Source organism: Anguilla rostrata, chromosome 2 (assembly GCF_018555375.3).
Source record: "Anguilla rostrata isolate EN2019 chromosome 2, ASM1855537v3, whole genome shotgun sequence".
In the NCBI taxonomy this organism is placed as follows: domain Eukaryota; kingdom Metazoa; phylum Chordata; class Actinopteri; order Anguilliformes; family Anguillidae; genus Anguilla; species Anguilla rostrata.
This window is the reverse complement of record NC_057934.1, coordinates 47,130,826-47,149,782: the sequence shown is the minus strand read 5'-3', so window position 1 is coordinate 47,149,782 and position 18,957 is coordinate 47,130,826. Positions and strand designations below refer to the sequence as shown.

Genomic DNA, 18,957 nt, shown 5'->3' with positions numbered 1-18,957 from the left:
ACCAAGCGATCTCTGAACTCAATGCTTCAGCATATTGGGCTATTCAAAATGCAGCAGAGGCATAACACCATTTATTTATTTTTTATTTTTTATTAAACATAAATGCAGATCCATCTGCATTAGGGCCAAGTCACATTGAGGGGTTGGGTGGGTGACATCTACCCATCTGGAGTTAAAAGAAACACAGTTATATCATTTGCATGAAAACAAAAAACTGCCACACTACAAAACTGACTTTCAAAAAATAACTGCACCATACAGACAGTTTTTCCACATTCACAAGATATTTTATATTCAATCCTATAATTAGTATTCACAAAAACAGCATAGATATTACACTGAATGGATTTCAGGTGGAGTGTCTGAACTTTCCATCACAAAGTAACATACTGAAAATGACATTAAATTTGAGCAGACAAAGAGGTGGAAAATATCTTACTACAGGCAAAAGCTCCTTTATTCATACACATCCTTCTTATCAGCAATATAATGTACAATCTCCTGAGGAGACATCAGCTTCTCAGCTTCTGCATCTGGGATCTCAAACCCTGCAAAACAGGAGGAAAATGGGAAATATGTTTTTACTGCTTTCAGAATAATACTCTCTAATACTTCTCTATTAATTGTAACGTGCAACTAAATATCTATTCATTCACAAGGTGTTTACGTGTTCACTGCAGCATTTATCTCATTCACGTTCATTTCTTTTAATATATTTACAGATGTTTTGTTAACATATTTGGTAGATTGTGAAACACAAAGATAAAAATTATACACACCAAATTCATCTTCCAAGGCCATAATAATCTCCACCTGGTCCAAGCTGTCCAACCCCAAATCTTTCATAAAATGAGATGTGGTTTCAAGCTAAAAAAAAATACAATGCAAGATACAAGTGCACTTAAGTCGTGAATCATAATTGCGTGCATGAATCAGGTCAACACATGCTTAGTTTGGTTCAGTAAAAGCACTGATAAACACAATAACTGTTTTCTTACTTTTTCTGGGTTTATCTTGTCGTACAGCTTCAGCACATAAAGGACCCGATCCTTGATTGTTTCAAGAGTAAGAGGTGGCAAATCTCCATACAGTCTACAGGACTGAAGCTGTGAGCTGGACACCTGTGAGCAGAAGTCACTGGGCTGGTAAGGGATGCATACTATACAGATGTAGCAAGGGCTGTCGAAGCGCATCTTTGGATGACACTCCACATAGGTATAATGTAGAATTAAGCGATTATTTTTTCGTTCGATTTATAAAGTCGTTAAGGGTCGCAGGGTCATTTGTTTGTTTTCGTCTGAAATACATTCCCAAACATCAAGACCCCAGATAAAAAATATTATTTAGTATTCTCATTAGATTGAATTTCAGTTTGTTAGCCTATACGATACATTTGCCATCCAAGTTATCAAGGACAATCATACTAACACAAGCTACGATGACCTCATGGCTAATTTTATTAAGATGAAAATAACACTAGCAGAACATTAGCAATGGTATGTAAACTACCTAGCAATAAACTCGCACCACAGCTACAGCTAGCGACCCATTAATTCATTCATGCAACCCCAACACACGCATAATTTCAAGCACACGGGACAGGTAGCCCGCTGCATCACACATCACACACCACAGACCGGCAAGCTAGTGCCAAATAGGCCAATGGCAATAGTCCCAAGACATTGTCAATAGGTGTTACCCATATGAGATCGTTCTGTCGTGTTTTTTTGCTGCATGAAAGGACGGAGAATGGATGCTGTATGGGTCGTGCTCCCGTTGCAGCTTTCACTGCAAAACTACCTTGGCTTAACTTCACTGACTGCCTGGCTACCGAGCGGACACATTTGGCTAGGACACGAGACGCCATGATTGTGAGTTCAGTTAAAATCCCACAATGCAGTGCAAAGATGCACTTCTAAATGCGCATGTCCTGATTCACAGAGACGCTTAACATTGAAGTTACCTGCTTGTTCGTATTTAGGGAAGGCGCAGACCGTGTGGAGCCTGGGGGTTGTTGATGTACGCTTTGCCTCGTCTGACGCAGGGATATTTTCACGGTCTATGGTCCTGGGGTACCACCGTGTATGCTGGTATAAGTTTAAAAATCAGTAAAAGGTATTTGAACACATGCCTAGATTCTTGAATAAATATCTTTTTATACATAAGACGAAGCATGTTTGGCTCGTCATTTACCTTTGAACTCTACTAAAGGTTTCCACACGTGCAGCACTTAGAACACTAATTTCACTTGTCTATAATTTGATGGGTTAAAAAAGTAATATTCTTTCCAAAGGAATCAATTGCCATGTATCCCATCAGAGAAAACATGAAAAGCTAATAACTGACCTTATATTAATTGTTCATGATACACTTTGCTATTTCCTACATAATTTACTAAATTTTATAAAGGTAAATCATCCTCCATTTTTAGTGTAAATTATTGGATTGCAAACCAACATACACTGGGTGCTTCAGGGTCAAGTTTGAAAACCCCTAATCTGAAGTGAGGGTGGGGTCCACAAATAAGCCCTGTGGCCTGGGAAAGTTGTAAGATGGCTAGCTAAATGGGAAAAATACACAAATACAATACTGTGCCATTATATATAATATATATTTAAACAACTAGTTAATCACTTTAGTGTAATAACTCAAATAAAAGCCTGAATCACAGGTTAACAATGTAATATTTTGAAAATACTGACTGCTAAAACTGTAGCTAAATTGTGACACAATTTTTTAATATTTCATCAATACAAACCATTTTCTTTTCAACTGTACTTATTTTTACCAATTAAAATGAAATGTTAACAACAGAACAATCAAACAATGTTTAAGTAAAAAATAAACACCTCTGACTGAAATGTGAAATCATCAGAATTTATACCTGTAAATCACATGAAATGCCACACTTTGTACAATGAGCAGATATGCATTGGTTGGATTGCTTGTTAAGATGAACAGGGAACGACATTCTCTTCCAAATAACTGAAGAGGAGGAAAGCCAAAACATATTAATTAGCTTTCTGAGTTCAGCTCAATTCAATCATTACCTCCAGCAGACATTTTGACTTTCTTCATTTTGTTAAAATGTTCTTTACAAAACTATATTAAAATCACTCAGAATTTAACTTTCTTCTTGCATTCTTAAAATAGGGAGGGTACCATAATCCATCATCTAGCACAAGCATTTTCCAATATGCATGCCTGCATTTGTGCTGGCTCTCTTGATCATGACACAGCAAAAACAGATAAGAACATACATACAGGCATTTTTACAGTGTTTTATATGACTCTGAGTTCACGCTTGTATTGTATATGTGTTATTGGCACTGGGAAGGATTTGACGCATTGGTTGCGTGTGACTGAGCCAGCTGTGTTTTCTGAGATGGTTCTTGTGGTCCTGGAGCCCTACGACAGCCCAAGCGGCGTGTACTGGTAAAGGAAGACGTCTCCACTGAGGTGTCCGGTGAGGAGCGTGCTGGGGCCGCCCCAGCGGGCTATGTGGCACCCTTCCTCAGGCCCCCGGGCCAGCCTGGCCACACAGTCACTGTCCCTGAGGTCCCACACGGCCAGGGATCCCGACTGGAAGACCCCCAGCACTGCCGATTCCCACACGTCCCCCTCTGTGAACCTGCACACAGGCACAGCAGCACAGGGTAAGCCCTCACAGTCTGAGACACAGTCTGCACACAGTCACAGTCCGCCGCTGTGCTAGCAGCACATTGTGACTGCTCACAGTGAGACACAGTCTGCACAGTTTTAGTCCGACCTCTGCACTAGCAGCACAGTCTGCTGTACCTTACCTCCCTACGCACTGCGAAGGCTGAGTCAGCTGGTGCACGAGCACAGATTTGGCAGTGACAGGGTTGGTGGCGATCAGAGAGAAGGGTGCCCCTTCATCCAGGTTAATGTGATGGAGAAACTGATGCTGCAGCAGCAGAAATAGCACCCCCTGCAGGACAGACCCAGAGGAACACTTTTATACTGCTGCCAGCATGGCCCAGCATCTGCTGTAAAACTACTGAGCTGCACTTAGTAACTAATTTAAATGCAATCAGACTTACGCTCTGTGAGTATCCTCTCAGACACACGGTCCCTGAAAGACTCTCCCCCAGAGCGAATCTCTGCAGAAGATGCCCAGTCCTCATATTCCTGAGAGCACACATACACACGTTCATCCTTATCAAATGTTTATACTGTAACAAGGGCTAGGAGGCATTTATATGACACTGATAATTATACGATTGAAAGCTGGAACCATTTCTCACCAGAGGACAAGGTGGCTAGAGTCTGTGGAGCCAATCAGAGCATCCTTCTGTCCATCCACAGCAGCCAGCGCCTGGACAGACTGCCCAGGAGAGACCAGGGAGAGCGAGTCCTCCAGCCTGCCAGACAAGGCGAACATCCAGCACTACTCGTTACAGTGAAAGTACGTCATACAGTGCAACAACACAAAACAACATCATCAGCAATAAACCTAAATGACACACAACCCAGATCCTTGTGCAAGTGATTAATTCCACCGCACGCCCGTGTGGAGGAAAGGAGTCATACCTGCCGTCCTCGGTCAGTGTGAACACCTGGACCGTCTGTGCGGACGCAGACGTGGCGCAGCAGGCCACCCTGGCCCCAGACACGCCCAGCACAGCCTGCACCTCCCCTGTGCACAGCACAGACTGGGAGAGCTGCCCCGCGGCACCCGCACAGCACAAGATCCTGCACACACACGGTTCACAGGCATCAGGGGTATGCAAAATGTGCTCATGCAATGCACATGCAATGTTCTCCTTTTTAATCCCTTCCACATTGAGAATGATCTCTTTCCCTCATGCATTTAGTGAGGTGGTGAACAGAGCTCCAGTTCTCCTGTACCTGGCTTCTCTGATCTCCAGCTTGCCCAGGGAGACGCAGAGCAGGCTGTGGGAGTCGGGCACTGACAACAGGGAGATCACTGGGTGCTGACACACAAACACGCAAGAATCCATTACTGAACACGTGAATGGTGTGACACAGCTCTCTGCACTGTGCTTTCTAATGCTCGGAGAGTCATCCTGCGTAAGGACCATAGCCAAACAAATAAATGCATATAGTATCTGTCATTCAGATAAGGCACATCACTCACAAGACAGACCACTCACTGCTGAAGACATCTTTATTATGTGACAGCTAAATCTGTTACTCTGATAACATGTCTCACTCAGAAAAAGACAAGTCTCATTCTGACAGAAAATCTTGTTTCGTGAAAGGCAGCTCATTCTGTGAATACATCTATTGTCTGAAAGAAACTCATTCTGTGAAGACGTCTTTAATCTGTGAAAGACGAGTCACTCCGACATAATTCTCTATCCACAAAAGACAGAACTCTCATTCTGACAGACACCTCTTATTCTACAAAAGACCAAACTCTTTCTGTGAAAGACACATCTCATTCCTGCAGTCTGCTGTGTTCACGTGTAGTCACTTGAGCTGTGACAGTACCTCTGTGAATGTCCAGGTGTGCAGCAGACCCCACTGCTGGGAGGAGCTCGGTCTCCACACACACACTTTCCACTCCTCTGCCGTTACCACACACCAGCCCGCAGCTCCGTACACACTGCACACGTCCACCAGGCAGCGATCTGCAGGGGCCTACAGACACAAACAGCCCATCAGTAACACTGACCAACCAATCACGGGATACAGACGGCCAACATGTAACACTAACCAACCAATCACAAGACACAAACAGCCCATCGGTAACACAGACCAACCAGTCACAGGACACAAACACCCCAACTGCAACAAAGACAAACCAATTGCAGAACACAAATTCCCGACCCATAACACACAGAACGACCAATCACAGCAGAGACATGGCAGCCCCGCAGCGTGAGGAGCAAAGTGAGGATGGGACAGTGTTACCTTCAGAGTGTGTGTGAGCCTCAGGCTGCTGGAGAGAGGGCCATCCTGCACAGTGAGGGGCGACTGAGGGGGTGTGTCAAGCCTCTTCTCTGCAGGGCTCTGACCCCAGGCGCTGTGTCCAGACTGAGGCGGCGTCTGTACCCCACGGGACCAGGCAGAGTCTGTGAAGTAGCAGTCCAGGTCTTTGTCCCCCTGCTCTGACCTCAGAGAGGAGGACGGCAGGGTGTCGGGGCCTGGTGGGGCTGGACAGCCTGAGAGCTGAGCTGCATTGAGAGAGTCCTCCGCTGGTTTGTGTGGGTCTGCACCTTGAGTAAAGTCCTTCTCCCCCATATCGGCCATGGGCATACTCCCCATGTCTGCGTCTGCATCTGCACCTGCGTCTGCGCAGCCCCGTCTGCCCGCCCCCGGGAGAGACAGGCCGAGAGCAGCAATCTGAGACTGCTGCACAGCCTCACCGCTCCTGTCCGTCAGGCAGGTGGAGGGCGTGGCCTCTGCGCTGGAGGATACGTCAGCTCCGTCAATTACTGCCCCCTCACCTTCCGGAGGGGGAGGCAGAGGGGGAACGCAGGGTGATTCGGGTGGTTTGGGGGAGGGAGCGCCGGGGGAGGAGCTATTACACCCGTGCTCCACAGCGGGAGAGAGGGCAGGGTTACTGCTCAGAGGAAAGGCGCTTCCACAGCGAGAGAGCGAGGAGAGCGAGTCGGTCACCAAAAACCCTGAGGCATCAGGAGACGGTGCGCGAGCTGCACTCCGATCTCCATCAGCGAGTGCCTCAGCTTCGCGCTGCTCTGCCTCGTCCTGGGCAGCGCAGGGGGCATTGTGGGACTGAGTGTGTCCACCTGCACTGGGCGTACGGGAGAGAGAGGGTGTGTGTGCGCTGAGCTCACAGGAGATAACGAGGCCCTGGGAAGGAGTGGGGAGTGCTGTGCACTGTGGGGCGGGCTGGCTGTGGGGGCTCTGTGCCTTCGTGGGGGTGGGGGGCGTGCAGTCCTGTGTGGGGGGGCTGGACTGGAGAGGAACGGCAGGGGTGACCCCGAGAGAGGGGAACGTGGGGCTCCCCCATGAGGGGAGAGCGAGAGCGGTGCTTTTCTGAGTCTGGGGGACAGTCGGGGTCAGGCTCAGATTTGGAACACAGGGAGACGACGGCCCTGCAGCCACATCTGCGCCTCTGACTGCTGAGCCCTCCTCCTGCCCCGCCCCCAAGCCTTCTTCCTGTGCTGCGCACCTGCCAGCTATTCGCTCTGCTCCATCTGCTCTCCCCAGAGGCAGCGAATCACAGCCCTCCTTACGCGTGACCTCACGAGGTGTGAGGCTGGGAGTGAGTGACTCGGGTGCATCCCTGTCTGATCCCAGATCAGTCTGGTCTGAGGTGTGAGAGGCACGCCCAGCAGGCTTCTCATCAGGCTGCGCGCTCAGTGGGCCGTCTGTGGGGGGGAGGCCCCTGGCAGCACGGGGTCTCCTCCTGTAGGCCCCGCCGTACGGCGTTCCTAGTGCCCTCTGGCGGGTGGCGTACGGAGAGCGGTGAGGGACAAAGGACTCCAGGTCCCCGGCGGCAGACAGGAGCTTGAGCCGCTTCAGTGTGCCGAACTGGTCGTCGGGAAGGTGGAAGTCTTCGGCATCGAAGTGCGAGAGGAGAAAGCGCAGGCTGGGATGGCTTCCTCCCGAGGTGAACACATGGGGGCGCTGTGGTGCAGGACTGGAGCGCAGGAGAAGGGTCTCACACTTCACTCCCCCTGTGGAGGAGCAGCGTGAAGCTATGAGACACACACAAACACACACACACACACACACACAAGCATTACCTCTGACATCACTAGGCCTCCAATCTTCAAACAGTGAATACTAATTATAATTATAATCAATTGTGATTTTCATCGTGTTAATAATTTAATAATGACGTTAGCTAGCTTAAATGTGCAGACGTGCCATAGTGGCACTAAAATACAGTAAAAAAAATTATAATAATCATTACCCTACCTCTGAGACGTTCTTTTCCACTGCTCTGTGAACTTTCTTTATTGAAAGGAAATGGAGATATTTTTGGACTGCTGCTCTCCATCTGCTGACTCTTAGTGCAGAAAATGGGATACATCTCCTTTTCAGCCGGTCTGCAACGGGCGTCCGTGTCAGGAGTTAGCACAGCGTCAGTTCTGAGGTACTCTGGGGTGGGGGGATCAATACCAAGGGGAGACGCCACTGGAGGGGCGTGGTCCCTCCTCCGTCCCTGGCCACGCCCACTCCTCCTCCCTCTCCGCCTCCCGCCTCTGACCGGTCTGGGGGGCTCGGTACCCGAGGCCGCAGGGGAAGACCATGGAGTCAAGCTGCTCTCAGACTCTGGAGTCACGTGGCCCACGCTGCCCGTGTCTATACAGGCAGCCGTGCGAGAGCCGGGGGCGGGGCTACGGGACGCAGCGGAGCTCGCCCGACCCCGCCTCCCCCTCCCTCTCCCCGCCCTCCCGCCGCTCAGCTGACTCTGAATCACCGCCCCCAGGTCCACGCTGCTCTGAGCGGCCGCCATCCTCCGAGTGGTCCTGACGTAGTACTCCACCGGGAACAGCAGCCCCTCAATTAGGGTGCAGGAGCCCAGGCCCCCCGCCTCAGGAGTATCGGGACCCAGAGTGAGGCGGGCCACACTGGACTGCGGGCTCTCTTCTGCGGGAGCCTCTGGCTCCAGCACGGAGGCCTCGCTCACCGGTCTGGGAGGAGTCCCCGCTGTGTCCAAGAGGGAGGGGGAGGGCGTGGCAGCCGTGCCGCTGCTCTCTGGAGGCTCCAGGACCGGAGCTGTCCTAATGTCTGATAGGGGTGCGTCACATGCCACCCTGCCGTCCCCATACTCTGCCCTGTGCGCTGAGGCTGGCACAGTTTGAGACCCCTGGTGTTGTGCATGCTCAGTATCGGCCCCGCCCACTGCAACGCCACTGCAGACGGCCTCAGATGAACCGGTACCAAAATGGATCTGGGTGGAGCCGCTCCTCACCCGTTCCCCGTCTCCAGCGGGGTCCCGCCCGTCCTCGCTGTTCTCCGTGTCCGAGACCCCGGAGTCGGCCCTCTCCCTCCTCTCCCAGCGCAGCCGGCTCCGTCGCGAGCGCAGGCGGTGCACAGAGCGCCGCCGCTCACCCTGAGCCGGCGCCGGGCTCTCGCCATGCCGACCGGGGCTGCGGGCCTGCGGGGTGTCAGAGAGCCGAGAGGACGCGGACGAGCCCGCCGTCACTCCAGGGCTGGCACAGGGCCCAAAGACGTCATGGGGAAAACTGAAGCGGACAGATGGACTCCGGTTCTGGTCTTCAGGGACACTCTGGTTAACAGAACACTGTCTTCTCCCCTTAGCTTCACCTGAGGGCGAAAGGGTACATAAATGAACGTAGAAACGTCTGATTTAACTGTCCCACTCAGTCCCCATTCCATACGCACCCATTCATTTACAGTTCATCTCCTCTGAATCCCCAAATATCCAGCTAAATCCATCGCTGTTAAGACTGGGAGAAACTTACAGGGATCAGAGGGGCCGCCAAGGTCGTGTCCCTCCTGACGCAGGTTTTGCTCAGCCAGTCTGCTTCTCACATGGTTCCGCACAGCCTCAGATCGCTCAGCCCGCTTTCAGCGGAAATAAAAACAATTCCGCGTGTTGACGAGGTGGAATTTGGATACAGGATGTATTCTCCAGTACAATACATGACAGCAAAGTATTAAGTTCCACTGAAGAGCCATTGAGCAGGGCGAGGGTCCAGAAATATTCTTACCTTCAATCTTTGAACTGTTCTGTTGTACTCCCTTTGTAATATAGCCAGCCTTTCCTTAAGCTGAAAAATAATATACAACACGAAAGAATGTTCAAAATGACACACGAACTGCTCACTTGCTTTCGAATAATAATCAACCTCCAAAGCAAGCTAGCAAAAACTTCCCCAAACATGGCCAATTTGTGTAAACGAAAAAAGAGAAAAAACAGTCACCTTCTCTTTGTCATCGCAATGTAGCATAGTTTTCAGACTCTCCTCCATCGTCCTAAAATGCAGCATGTGAATCGGGTGACTACTTATGAAACAGACGAACGCGATTTTTATAAGCGCCTATTTACCACATACATTAAATAGCGACTACTAAAGGCAGCTAGCCAACTATCAATGACATCGCTGGAAACTACATTCAGTTCAGGTAACTTAAAGTACTAAGTTCGCGAGCATAACGAAAAGGTCATACGCCACAAACAGACATATCAGACAAGGAAATTATAGTAGAAACGTACAACTTCTTCGCAATGTTTCTATGGGAGACGTGTAGATTTTCATGTTCCCGCAACTTTCTGAAAGAGGCATAATTAATCGATATCAGGCGTGTTTGAGCTTCTACATTAAACATCGTCTCAGAATTGAAAGCTGAGCGGAAGGCGTACATTGGAATAGAATAATATAGTAAAACAGTTGTACAAAAAAGCTGCAAAAGTAATTTAATGTACTTTACTTTAATGTAGGTGCTGCTGAGGTGTAGTGGTAGACTAAAGGAAATTTGATCGGTAATCTACACGAATAGTCTGAATTAGGGAAAGCCTTTCCTGGAGAGACCGGAAGTAAGGGAGTAGGCGCTGGCAGTGACAACTGCAAGCAAAATAGCAAAGATATTTTTGTAGAATACTAGGTTGCCATCAATTGATTGATACGTGTCTTTATAAATATAAAATTTGTATACAGTATATTGCTTTAGACATGGAGTTGTGTGAAATACTGTACAACAAAGCTGAATACATCGAAACGGTATGATTTTTTCTTAGTCAGCTAGCTAGCTTGCTTCAAGTTGACGGTCCTTCATTATTGTTGTTCCTTCATTTAGCTAACGGAATGGCTGTAGTCATCTGCCAAACCATTATTTCTGCCTGCGTATCTTGTTGCCTGTTGTTTTTAATTGCGGGGCTATGTAAAATAAAATGTAGATAACCTGATCTGAAAAGTTAGTTATACGTTTGCTTCATCTCCCTTCCAGTCATTGGCAATTTGGTATATTTTCTACACAATCTCCCATTAACACTAAATAATATTTCATCTTCTCCCAGGCCTCTGGTAACAAGGTCAGCAGGCAGTCTGTGCTGTGTGGAAGCCAGAATATTGTTCTCAATGGCAAAGTAAGTAGTGCAGCCGGCTGTCATGAAACGTGTGTCTTAACGCGACACTTCTGCATACATTGAAAAGTTTTGTACTTTAGCTCCAAATATTATCATTTATTTTGTAAAACCGTTGGCAGGTTGTAGCAATTAACCAATCCCACAGTGCGAGTTTATCGCCTTCACTTGCATTGAATTATTAGACGAACGTTAAAAGCTAATATTTGTATGTGTTAATGTCTCATTTTAGACCATTGTGATGAATGACTGTATAATTCGAGGGGATCTTGCTAACGTCAGAGTTGGAAGGCAGTGTGTAATCAAAAGCCGCAGTGTGATTCGTCCGCCATTCAAAAAGTTCAGCAAAGGGTAAGTATGTTGTCGTGTGACTACATAAGTCCTTTACATTAGATAAGCAGTGCAGGTAACTAAAATATTTTTCTGCCCCATACTAGGACAATGGGAAAATATGCTATTAATTAAACAAGTGACCACCAGAGGTCGCCTGGTAATCATGTCTCAAAGTACTGGTTAAAGTCTCTTCTCAGAGGTTTGTCTGAGAGGAAACCAATTAATTTCTCCCATTTGCCTTATTTTATACTTTTTTTATCAAGGCAGCCTATAAATCTGGAAAATGTAAAAGATAAAAAAACCTGGATAAATATTCATAAAGCATCCCAAATTGAGTGATGTTCTAGGATCAGGTTTCCCCTGCCCATATTCTGACATGAACTACAAGGCAGACTGAACCGAGATCAGCAGTCCTATTCTGAGACACTTAGAACATGGACCCTGGCTACTATTAGAAGATGCAAAGAGCTTTGTATAAAGCATAACCACTGGCTAATGACTCCATATATGTGCCCTTACACAAACCCTATGGCGCACGTCATCAGTTCCTGTGTTTCTGCCAGTGTCCTTGGGGTGAAATCGGGCCAGCGGTAAATACCAATCGTAATGCTTGATGACTATATTCATTCGTGGGCCAGGATGAATAAGCGGTTTTGACATGACACGCTGCCCTGCTGTTGCTCAGGGGCAGCAGGGTCGTTGCGCCGTCGGCAGGTGACTGAGGGGAGCGAAGGATGTTCACCTGCCGGGGAATCACACGGCTAATCCCGGTCCGCCTGGAGAGAAGGTCGCGGGATTAGTCCTTCCACTGAGATCGCTTGTGATAGGGAAGTTCAGTTGGTGGAGCAGGGAATCAAAGCTTATTAAAAAATAAACAGCCGGCCTTCGTTTTCCCACTTTACATGTTACAGTTAGAGCCGCTGTAATTATCCCAAGGGCTCGGTGCCCGTTGCCATGCCCACGGCATGCGCATTGCTGAACAGCTGTGAAAGACGACGCTGGTTTTCCCCTGCTCTGTCTGTACATTCGGTGATTAAGGCCTGCTCTTAAGTGCTCAATTCTGTGTTTAATATTATCATTAGTAATGTGGTAAAAAAGAACTACTTGAAGCATGTGTACAGTCTGCAGTATTTACCAGAGATGCAATATCAGCCTGACCTGCAGCTGCCTCAGTGAGGTTCAGAAATTGCTCAGCCAGCATTGCAGTGCAGTTCCAAGATTTGTGAAATTAAATTTAGCTTTTCTTTGTCAGATTGGTAATTGGATTGGGCATAGAAAATTACTGCTCTTATGCAGGACTAATTTGAAATGAGTGCAAAATGTCTTTCTCGGAAGTGTTGAGCGAAGTTTTTTAAGGTGAGTGTCTTGACTGCCCACGCTCACTAATGGTCAGATCCATGGTCCGCTCCTTTCCTTTTCTGTACAAAGTCAGGTACAGGGAGAGAATTATTCCTAAAATAACCCACAGCTTTGTGCTGTGCTGGTGTGTACACTTCCTTTTCACACTGCACAGGGCTTACATTCACCCATACAAAACTGAGGTGTCCCAAGCAGACGTGTAGAGCAGTGCTTTACCTTACTGTATTATTTTTTAAACTTTTCTAACTGGATAGGTCAACTAAGAGTTTATAGCTCTTTAGCGCCTTCTACCCGAGAAATGTGAGTAGGAAATGTAAGGGATTGTATAGTCAGTCCCTTTATGCAGGAGGAGGATTTTTATGGGAATTTGGACAGGACACCCCTTACTCTTTTGAGTAGTGCCATGGGATCTTTAATAACCGATAAGTTAGGACCTTTGTTAAAATTATTATCCAAAGGACCACTTCTTTACAGCGTAGTGACCCCAGGGACCCCAGTTATTTGGTTCTGTAGGAAGACTGCCCCCTACTGGGCAACTAACATCAGGTCTCCTATCCATCTACTAACCAAGCCCGCACCTGCTTGGCTTCAGCAGTTTGCCATGAGATGAGTACAGAGCAGCATCATAGGCATGTACTTTGTTTCTAATAAAACAGCAGAAATTCACCAGTTTAGATTCACCCAGGCAGTGGGGTGATCAGCAGTGAGTCGAAGCCCTGCAGAAATGCTGATGTGCTCATTTGCACTGAGAGAGTAGAGCAAATAGACTGGTACCATCAGGGAAGGACCTCAGCCTTTGCCATTGACCTGATTATTCTGGAATTGTTGCAACAGCCTGTTGCCTGGTTAGACATGAGAACATGATAGAATTGTTACACTATTGAAAGAGAACAAGGAAATCTGCTCTGTAAATAGAAATTGGATCATCGTTTTTCCTAACAACAGATAGGAAAGAAGAGTGGTGTCAGTGTTCTGGTTTTGTGTGTAATTTATGGTTTCACTAGAAGCCGATACGAACGGTGTCCCCACTGAAGTGTAAATATGGCTTGCACCGATCCCAGATATGCTTTGGACAACTCATCTGTTTCTAGTGAGGCCATAAATTAGACACAAATGCAGAAGACGTCTGTCCTGTTCTTAGGAAAAACGACGATCCAATTTCTATTTACAGAGCAATTCAATTCCTGCTTACTGAGTGCAGTTTTTTGTTCCATAATATAGTTCTAGTATAGTCAAAATATGTTTTCCAACTACAGAAATTTGTCTATATTTATGTTTAGTAAATGTGACAATCTTTTACCCGTGTGGCAGCAAAATTCATTATTTGTTCTGTCTGGTACTACAGCTGCCATGTGTGCCAGTAGTGAGACTGCCAGAGTCCCACAATGCATTTGGCCTTTGAGCGTTGAGTTTGTGCTGACCCTCCACTGCAGCTATTCGTTAATATTTGTTCCAGGGACATCCCAAAACTACAACATAAATAAATACTTTCTCTGTAGTGAGTTTTTGAAAAGACTCCATTTCCCAGGTCCCTTTTGAGAACTGGCGCCTGGGCTACAAACTCACTTGGCAGATGTGGTAACGTATGACTATTTGTGTGTGGAGAACGGCATTGGTAATGAGGTCCGTTCATCTCTGCCCTGTGCTGTGCTTTTCCCTCACAGTGTGGCCTTCTTCCCTTTGCACATTGGAGATCACGTGTTCATCGAGGAGGACTGTGTGGTTAACGCAGCGCAGATTGGCTCCTACGTCCACATAGGGAAAAACTGCGTCATTGTGAGTGAGGAAAGCCCTCTTCCATTTCCTCTTCCTTGTAGCGTGTTGGCCCAGTGACACCCTGGATGTTCTTGTGGAATGTTTCCTGACGTCCATAAGGCTAATCATCTTTGTCGTCTGTTTGCTCTACTGTTGTTTTGTCATTTCAATGAATCAGATCAATTTTACTAACGAGTGAACTATCAAAGCCATTTCAGAAATGCTTTAATTCACTTTTACATTTCATCTTATGGATTTGAACTCACTTTGTCACCAGTGAGCTGCACATAATCATGTGACTCAAGGGTGTCCAATCTTTTCTGAAAAAGGGCCAGTGTGGGTGCAGATTTTCGTTTCAGACCTGCACTAAGATACCTGACTCTACTTATCATTTACCATTTACTTATGAAGGTCTTGACTGAAGACTGGGTTCAGTCAGTTAGTTGAATCAGGTGTTGCTGAGCTGAAACAAAACCTGCACCTAAACCAACCCTTTTCGGATGAAATTGGACACTCCTGACAAAAACAATCATAAACACAATCTTTCTCCATCTCTTCAAGTCACAGTCACAGAAAAACACAAATGCGGTTTGGAACATCGCCTGTCTCCCACCCGGTGGTGTTTTGGGTGATGGGCCCTCACTGGGCCTGAAGTAATGACTTTACAGCTCCGTATTGTGCTTATTGCGGTGTAATTGGGCCCTGCCGTGGCCCTCTGCTCCTGGGCACGCGGGTGCTGGCAGGCTTGGAGGGGGCCGTTATCAGAGGCTGCATCTGCTCAAGGTTTCAGCGGCCTGCATCGCCATTGTTATTGAGTGTTTGCTCACAGACAGAAAGTCAAGCAGAGAGACAGAGTGCCAGACACAGTGGGCTCTTATCTCTGTTTCTCCTGCCCTCTTTCTCTCATATCTCCTCATATCTCCCCTCTCTCTCTCTCTCTCTCTCTCTCTCTCTCTCTCTCTCGCGCTCAATATATGGTTACTCAGAGTCTTTGTAACCATATACTGTCTAGGCTTCCTAGCTGAGGGTCTTTCCTGAATTTTGGAAAATGAAAGAAACGGGTCCGGAGTGCCTGTGATTTGCTTTATTGCTCATATTAAATTCACCGCTGCTTATTTTTCAAGCACAAAGCTGCTTATCAGTGCAGTTCAGGCTCACCTGACAATACCCGGCAGTGGAAGTGAGCTGCATAAAAGCCCACACATTGATTAAAGCCCTCAGAGAGGCACGGGGGCTCATTTAAAAGCTTACTTCAGCATTCGCTTGGAAAATAGTCAATCACTCTGGAACCGTGCGTTGCCTGTTTGGACACTCAGGAGCACAGTGTTTAATAATTCAGAAACTAGAAACCCTGTACATCCTAGCATCTGCCATTTATATGTACTGTTTTCATATTGGCTTACAGGGCACCTGAGGTAGCGGAATAACGGGTTGCTGATATCCTCTTCATGCACTCAATTCAGTAATTACATACTCATATAATTAAAAAACAAAAAACTGTGTCAAAAAACTATCAATGGCATGATGTGCTTTCTGCAGAGCTGTAGGCTGCTTTCGAACACTAGTGCCTGCTTGAGCTGTGGTGCATCTGTCCATCTAATAATTCGGACAGGCCGGTCATACTGGGCCATCTCAATCTGTCTAAATCAGTGGTATAAGTTATCCAGCCCACAGTGTCTGCTGGGTTATGGTGCGTTTCAATACTTAAATTCTGATTGGTTAAAGTGTCCTAACACTGTTTTCATTGATTGGGATGACACCACAAAAATCCAAAGACACTGCTGCCCTTCAGGATTTGGTTTTGACAGCCCTGGTCTAAACGTTCTGACAGGCAGATCTGCCCCAGCTGGTGTGTAGTCCAGAGTGTCTTGCCTGTATGACTGTATGTGGTATTACAAGAGTATATAGCTGCACCCTGAAAACGAATAGGTACTCAGTTGTTACTCAATAAAGGTACTCAATAACCCCATAATAATGAGTTTAATCTAGGAGCAGAATGTAGTCTGCACATATTTCCACTAATGAAAGCCTTCAACGATGTGACCAGATGCTTTATAAAATGTTTTACTGTATATATTATCAGGAATATCTCCCGAACTGACGTCAATATTGTTTTAGAACAAAAGGGTTAAAGTAGTTCCTGTAGCTTGTTTTCTTTGAGTCTGGCCTGGTTTAAGTAGTTTACTTTGGCAGTCACACTTTTTGGTTAGGATTCCAGCCAGCATGTCAATGACAGACATGGGTACAGGTAGATACTGAAGTACAGACTCCAGTGTTACACACTGTCCCAAATGATGTGTCAAACCTGCTTGAGCTGAACCCACGGTAGAACAGGTTTCACTGACACAGTGCTTCACAAAGTGGCTTCACTTCACCACACCTCAACCTTGGGACTTTATACTTCAAATACAGTGAGTCTCAGTGGCTTAGCGATCCCACAGTGAGCGGTGTTCCTTTTGTGCTTTGTCTGGGCTATGCTGTCACAGTAGGGCTTTAACAATGTGCCAGTAGTCCACTGTGCATTTAGACTGCAGCTGCAAGTCCCATCACAGTACAGCATTCCTAGACTTGATGAGGCAGAAGTGAGGTTACCCATAATGCATTTCTCCACCAGGGGCGACGCTGTGTTCTGAAGGACTGCTGTAAGATTCTGGACAACACGGTCCTCCCACCTGAGACAGTGGTCCCTCCCTTCACAGTATTCTCTGGTTGTCCAGGTAAGACAAAGGCTGGACACAGTGACCTGCTGGTGCTGCTTTATGAACTGTTTGCTGTGTAAATATCTGCTAAGCGATCGTAATGCGATGTAACATAGATACTGTTCATTTGAACACCTAACTGTACAGTGCGCACATTTCCAACATACAAGACTGGCCTTCCACTGTGCAAAAATGCACAATAATTTCAAACATTTTTCAAAAATAATTTTATTTGTGCTGTGCTTCATACAGCTGTTCAAAGCACTTTCCAAATGAAGGGTGACAATAAAAACTGAAAGTGAAGGGTCACAGCTCCACGCGCTCTGGTGCTTCCCATGCTGCACTTCTCCCTGTCTCTGTGCTTCAGGCCTGTTTTCAGGAGAGCTGCCTGAGTGCACACAGGAGCTCATGATTGATGTCACCAAGAGCTACTACCAGAAGTTCCTCCCTCTCAGCCAGATTTAAGGCCACCAGCACCCCGCTTACTATGGACCAATCTAGAGTAAGTGAGAACATTCCCTTCACATCTTTGCTTGTGCTTATTCATAATTTGTGTTTACTAGCGCTTACTCATAGTTTGCACAGTACTCCTCAATAAGGACACGCCTGAGATGTGTGTCTACTGACTTCTCTCAGTTAGTGAAAGGCTGGGACGTGAGCCATGGCATGGTTTCCAGCCCTGTTTACTTAATGTTGCCTTAGCACACATTGGGCTACTTGCACATATTATTGCTTAATTTTACCATGCAGTCATCTCTAGATATTGTGCTCTGGTTGCATCCCTCACGTCCCTGAGTTTCTCAATGAAGTGCTTTGTTTCTCTCCCTTTCCCCATCTCTGTGTTTGTCCAGCTCCCCTATTTGTTCAGTCCCAGCGAATCTCAGAACGTACTCACCCCGAGGGGGGCCCCGCCCACGCAGGCCAAGGACTGTCACGAGACCGCAGACCCGTCCCATGAGCAGTGAAGAAAAGGACATCCTCATATCACCGCCGTTCAAACTCGCCGCATTTATTTAAATCCAGTATTTATTTCTTTTCTTTTTTAAAATGCATTGTTTCCTTCGCAGTCTTGCAAGTGTAACGTTGCTGTTGTGACGTCTGACTTCTAGAACAGTAACAGATGTGAGCTCTTCCAAATAAATGCCTGTTTAAAAACAGGGTCCTGTCGTTGGAACTCAAAAAACTGAAAAAAGAAAGCACTGCTTGGATCTAGGAAAAGCAGGTGCTTGTTGGTAAGACAGGCAGGCAAACACTAAACAGTAATTCGGCGGAACTGCCTCTGAAAAGTGACTAAACTAAAAAAAAGGTGCGGCACCAAGGAAAATGGCCATGGCACTCTGTCTCTGTGTGAAAAAATAGATAAAAGGCCTTTAGCTTAATATCTGGTGTATCATAATTAAACAATCAGCAGAAAAGTCAATACAAAATCATTGAACAGCAGCCACGTCTGCTGGAGCATGACACATATGATATAAGTGTATGGTGTAATGCTTCTTTAGCCAATGATTGGGAACCATTTCTCAGTAATTACAGATGCTGATAATTCTCCACACCATTACATTTTAAACCTTGTACTCTTCCTCATAACACTGCAAACAATGTGTTTGACCATAAAAGTAGGCTTTTGCACACTTGCCAAAATGTCAGGTGTGACGGTTGTGGTGAGCCAGGGAAAACATGTCAACAGCGTACTGAAAATATAAATTCTATTAAAGATGGAAAGGCTACGTGTTGTGTCATATTTAGCAGTTCTCAGTGGCCGAGTGTTGTTGGGAAGCCTGCCAGGGACGCGCAGCA

The 18,957-nt window shown here is 46.6% G+C and overlaps 3 protein-coding genes across 6 annotated transcripts; 1 reads left to right on the top strand and 2 right to left on the bottom strand.

Moving 5' to 3' along the window:
- Positions 1–66: 66 nt before the first annotated feature.
- Positions 67–1,908, bottom strand: LOC135248249 (acyl carrier protein, mitochondrial-like). Its single transcript, XM_064322647.1, has 5 exons — positions 1,700–1,908; positions 999–1,121; positions 780–867; positions 440–548; positions 67–166 (listed from the first exon to the last, which is right to left on the bottom strand). Exons 1-4 carry the CDS (start codon positions 1,865–1,867, stop codon positions 457–459), a joined length of 471 nt encoding a protein of 156 aa, XP_064178717.1. The 5' UTR covers positions 1,868–1,908; the 3' UTR covers positions 67–166; positions 440–456.
- An 809-nt stretch (positions 1,909–2,717) lies between these two features.
- On the bottom strand, positions 2,718–10,458 carry palb2 (partner and localizer of BRCA2). 4 transcript variants are annotated; one of them, XM_064322642.1, is made up of 14 exons: positions 10,363–10,455; positions 10,148–10,204; positions 9,855–9,906; positions 9,642–9,701; positions 9,393–9,495; positions 7,879–9,234; positions 5,902–7,655; positions 5,479–5,628; positions 4,873–4,958; positions 4,555–4,716; positions 4,269–4,385; positions 4,065–4,152; positions 3,804–3,952; positions 2,718–3,631 (listed from the first exon to the last, which is right to left on the bottom strand). In XM_064322642.1, the coding sequence occupies exons 3-14, from the start codon at positions 9,900–9,902 to the stop codon at positions 3,409–3,411; spliced, it is 4,296 nt and encodes a 1,431-aa protein (XP_064178712.1). In that variant the 5' UTR covers positions 9,903–9,906; positions 10,148–10,204; positions 10,363–10,455; the 3' UTR covers positions 2,718–3,408. The 4 variants fall into 4 exon arrangements, with proteins under 4 accessions (XP_064178712.1, XP_064178713.1, XP_064178710.1 ...); XM_064322643.1 differs by lacking the exon at positions 10,148–10,204 and having other exon boundaries at positions 10,363–10,458; XM_064322640.1 differs by lacking the exon at positions 10,363–10,455 and having other exon boundaries at positions 10,148–10,293.
- dctn5 (dynactin 5) lies at positions 10,442–18,887 on the top strand. Its single transcript, XM_064322645.1, has 7 exons — positions 10,442–10,652; positions 10,949–11,017; positions 11,247–11,365; positions 14,371–14,482; positions 17,076–17,178; positions 17,528–17,662; positions 18,012–18,887. Exons 1-6 carry the CDS (start codon positions 10,605–10,607, stop codon positions 17,623–17,625), a joined length of 549 nt encoding a protein of 182 aa, XP_064178715.1. The 5' UTR covers positions 10,442–10,604; the 3' UTR covers positions 17,626–17,662; positions 18,012–18,887.
- Positions 18,888–18,957: the final 70 nt, after the last annotated feature.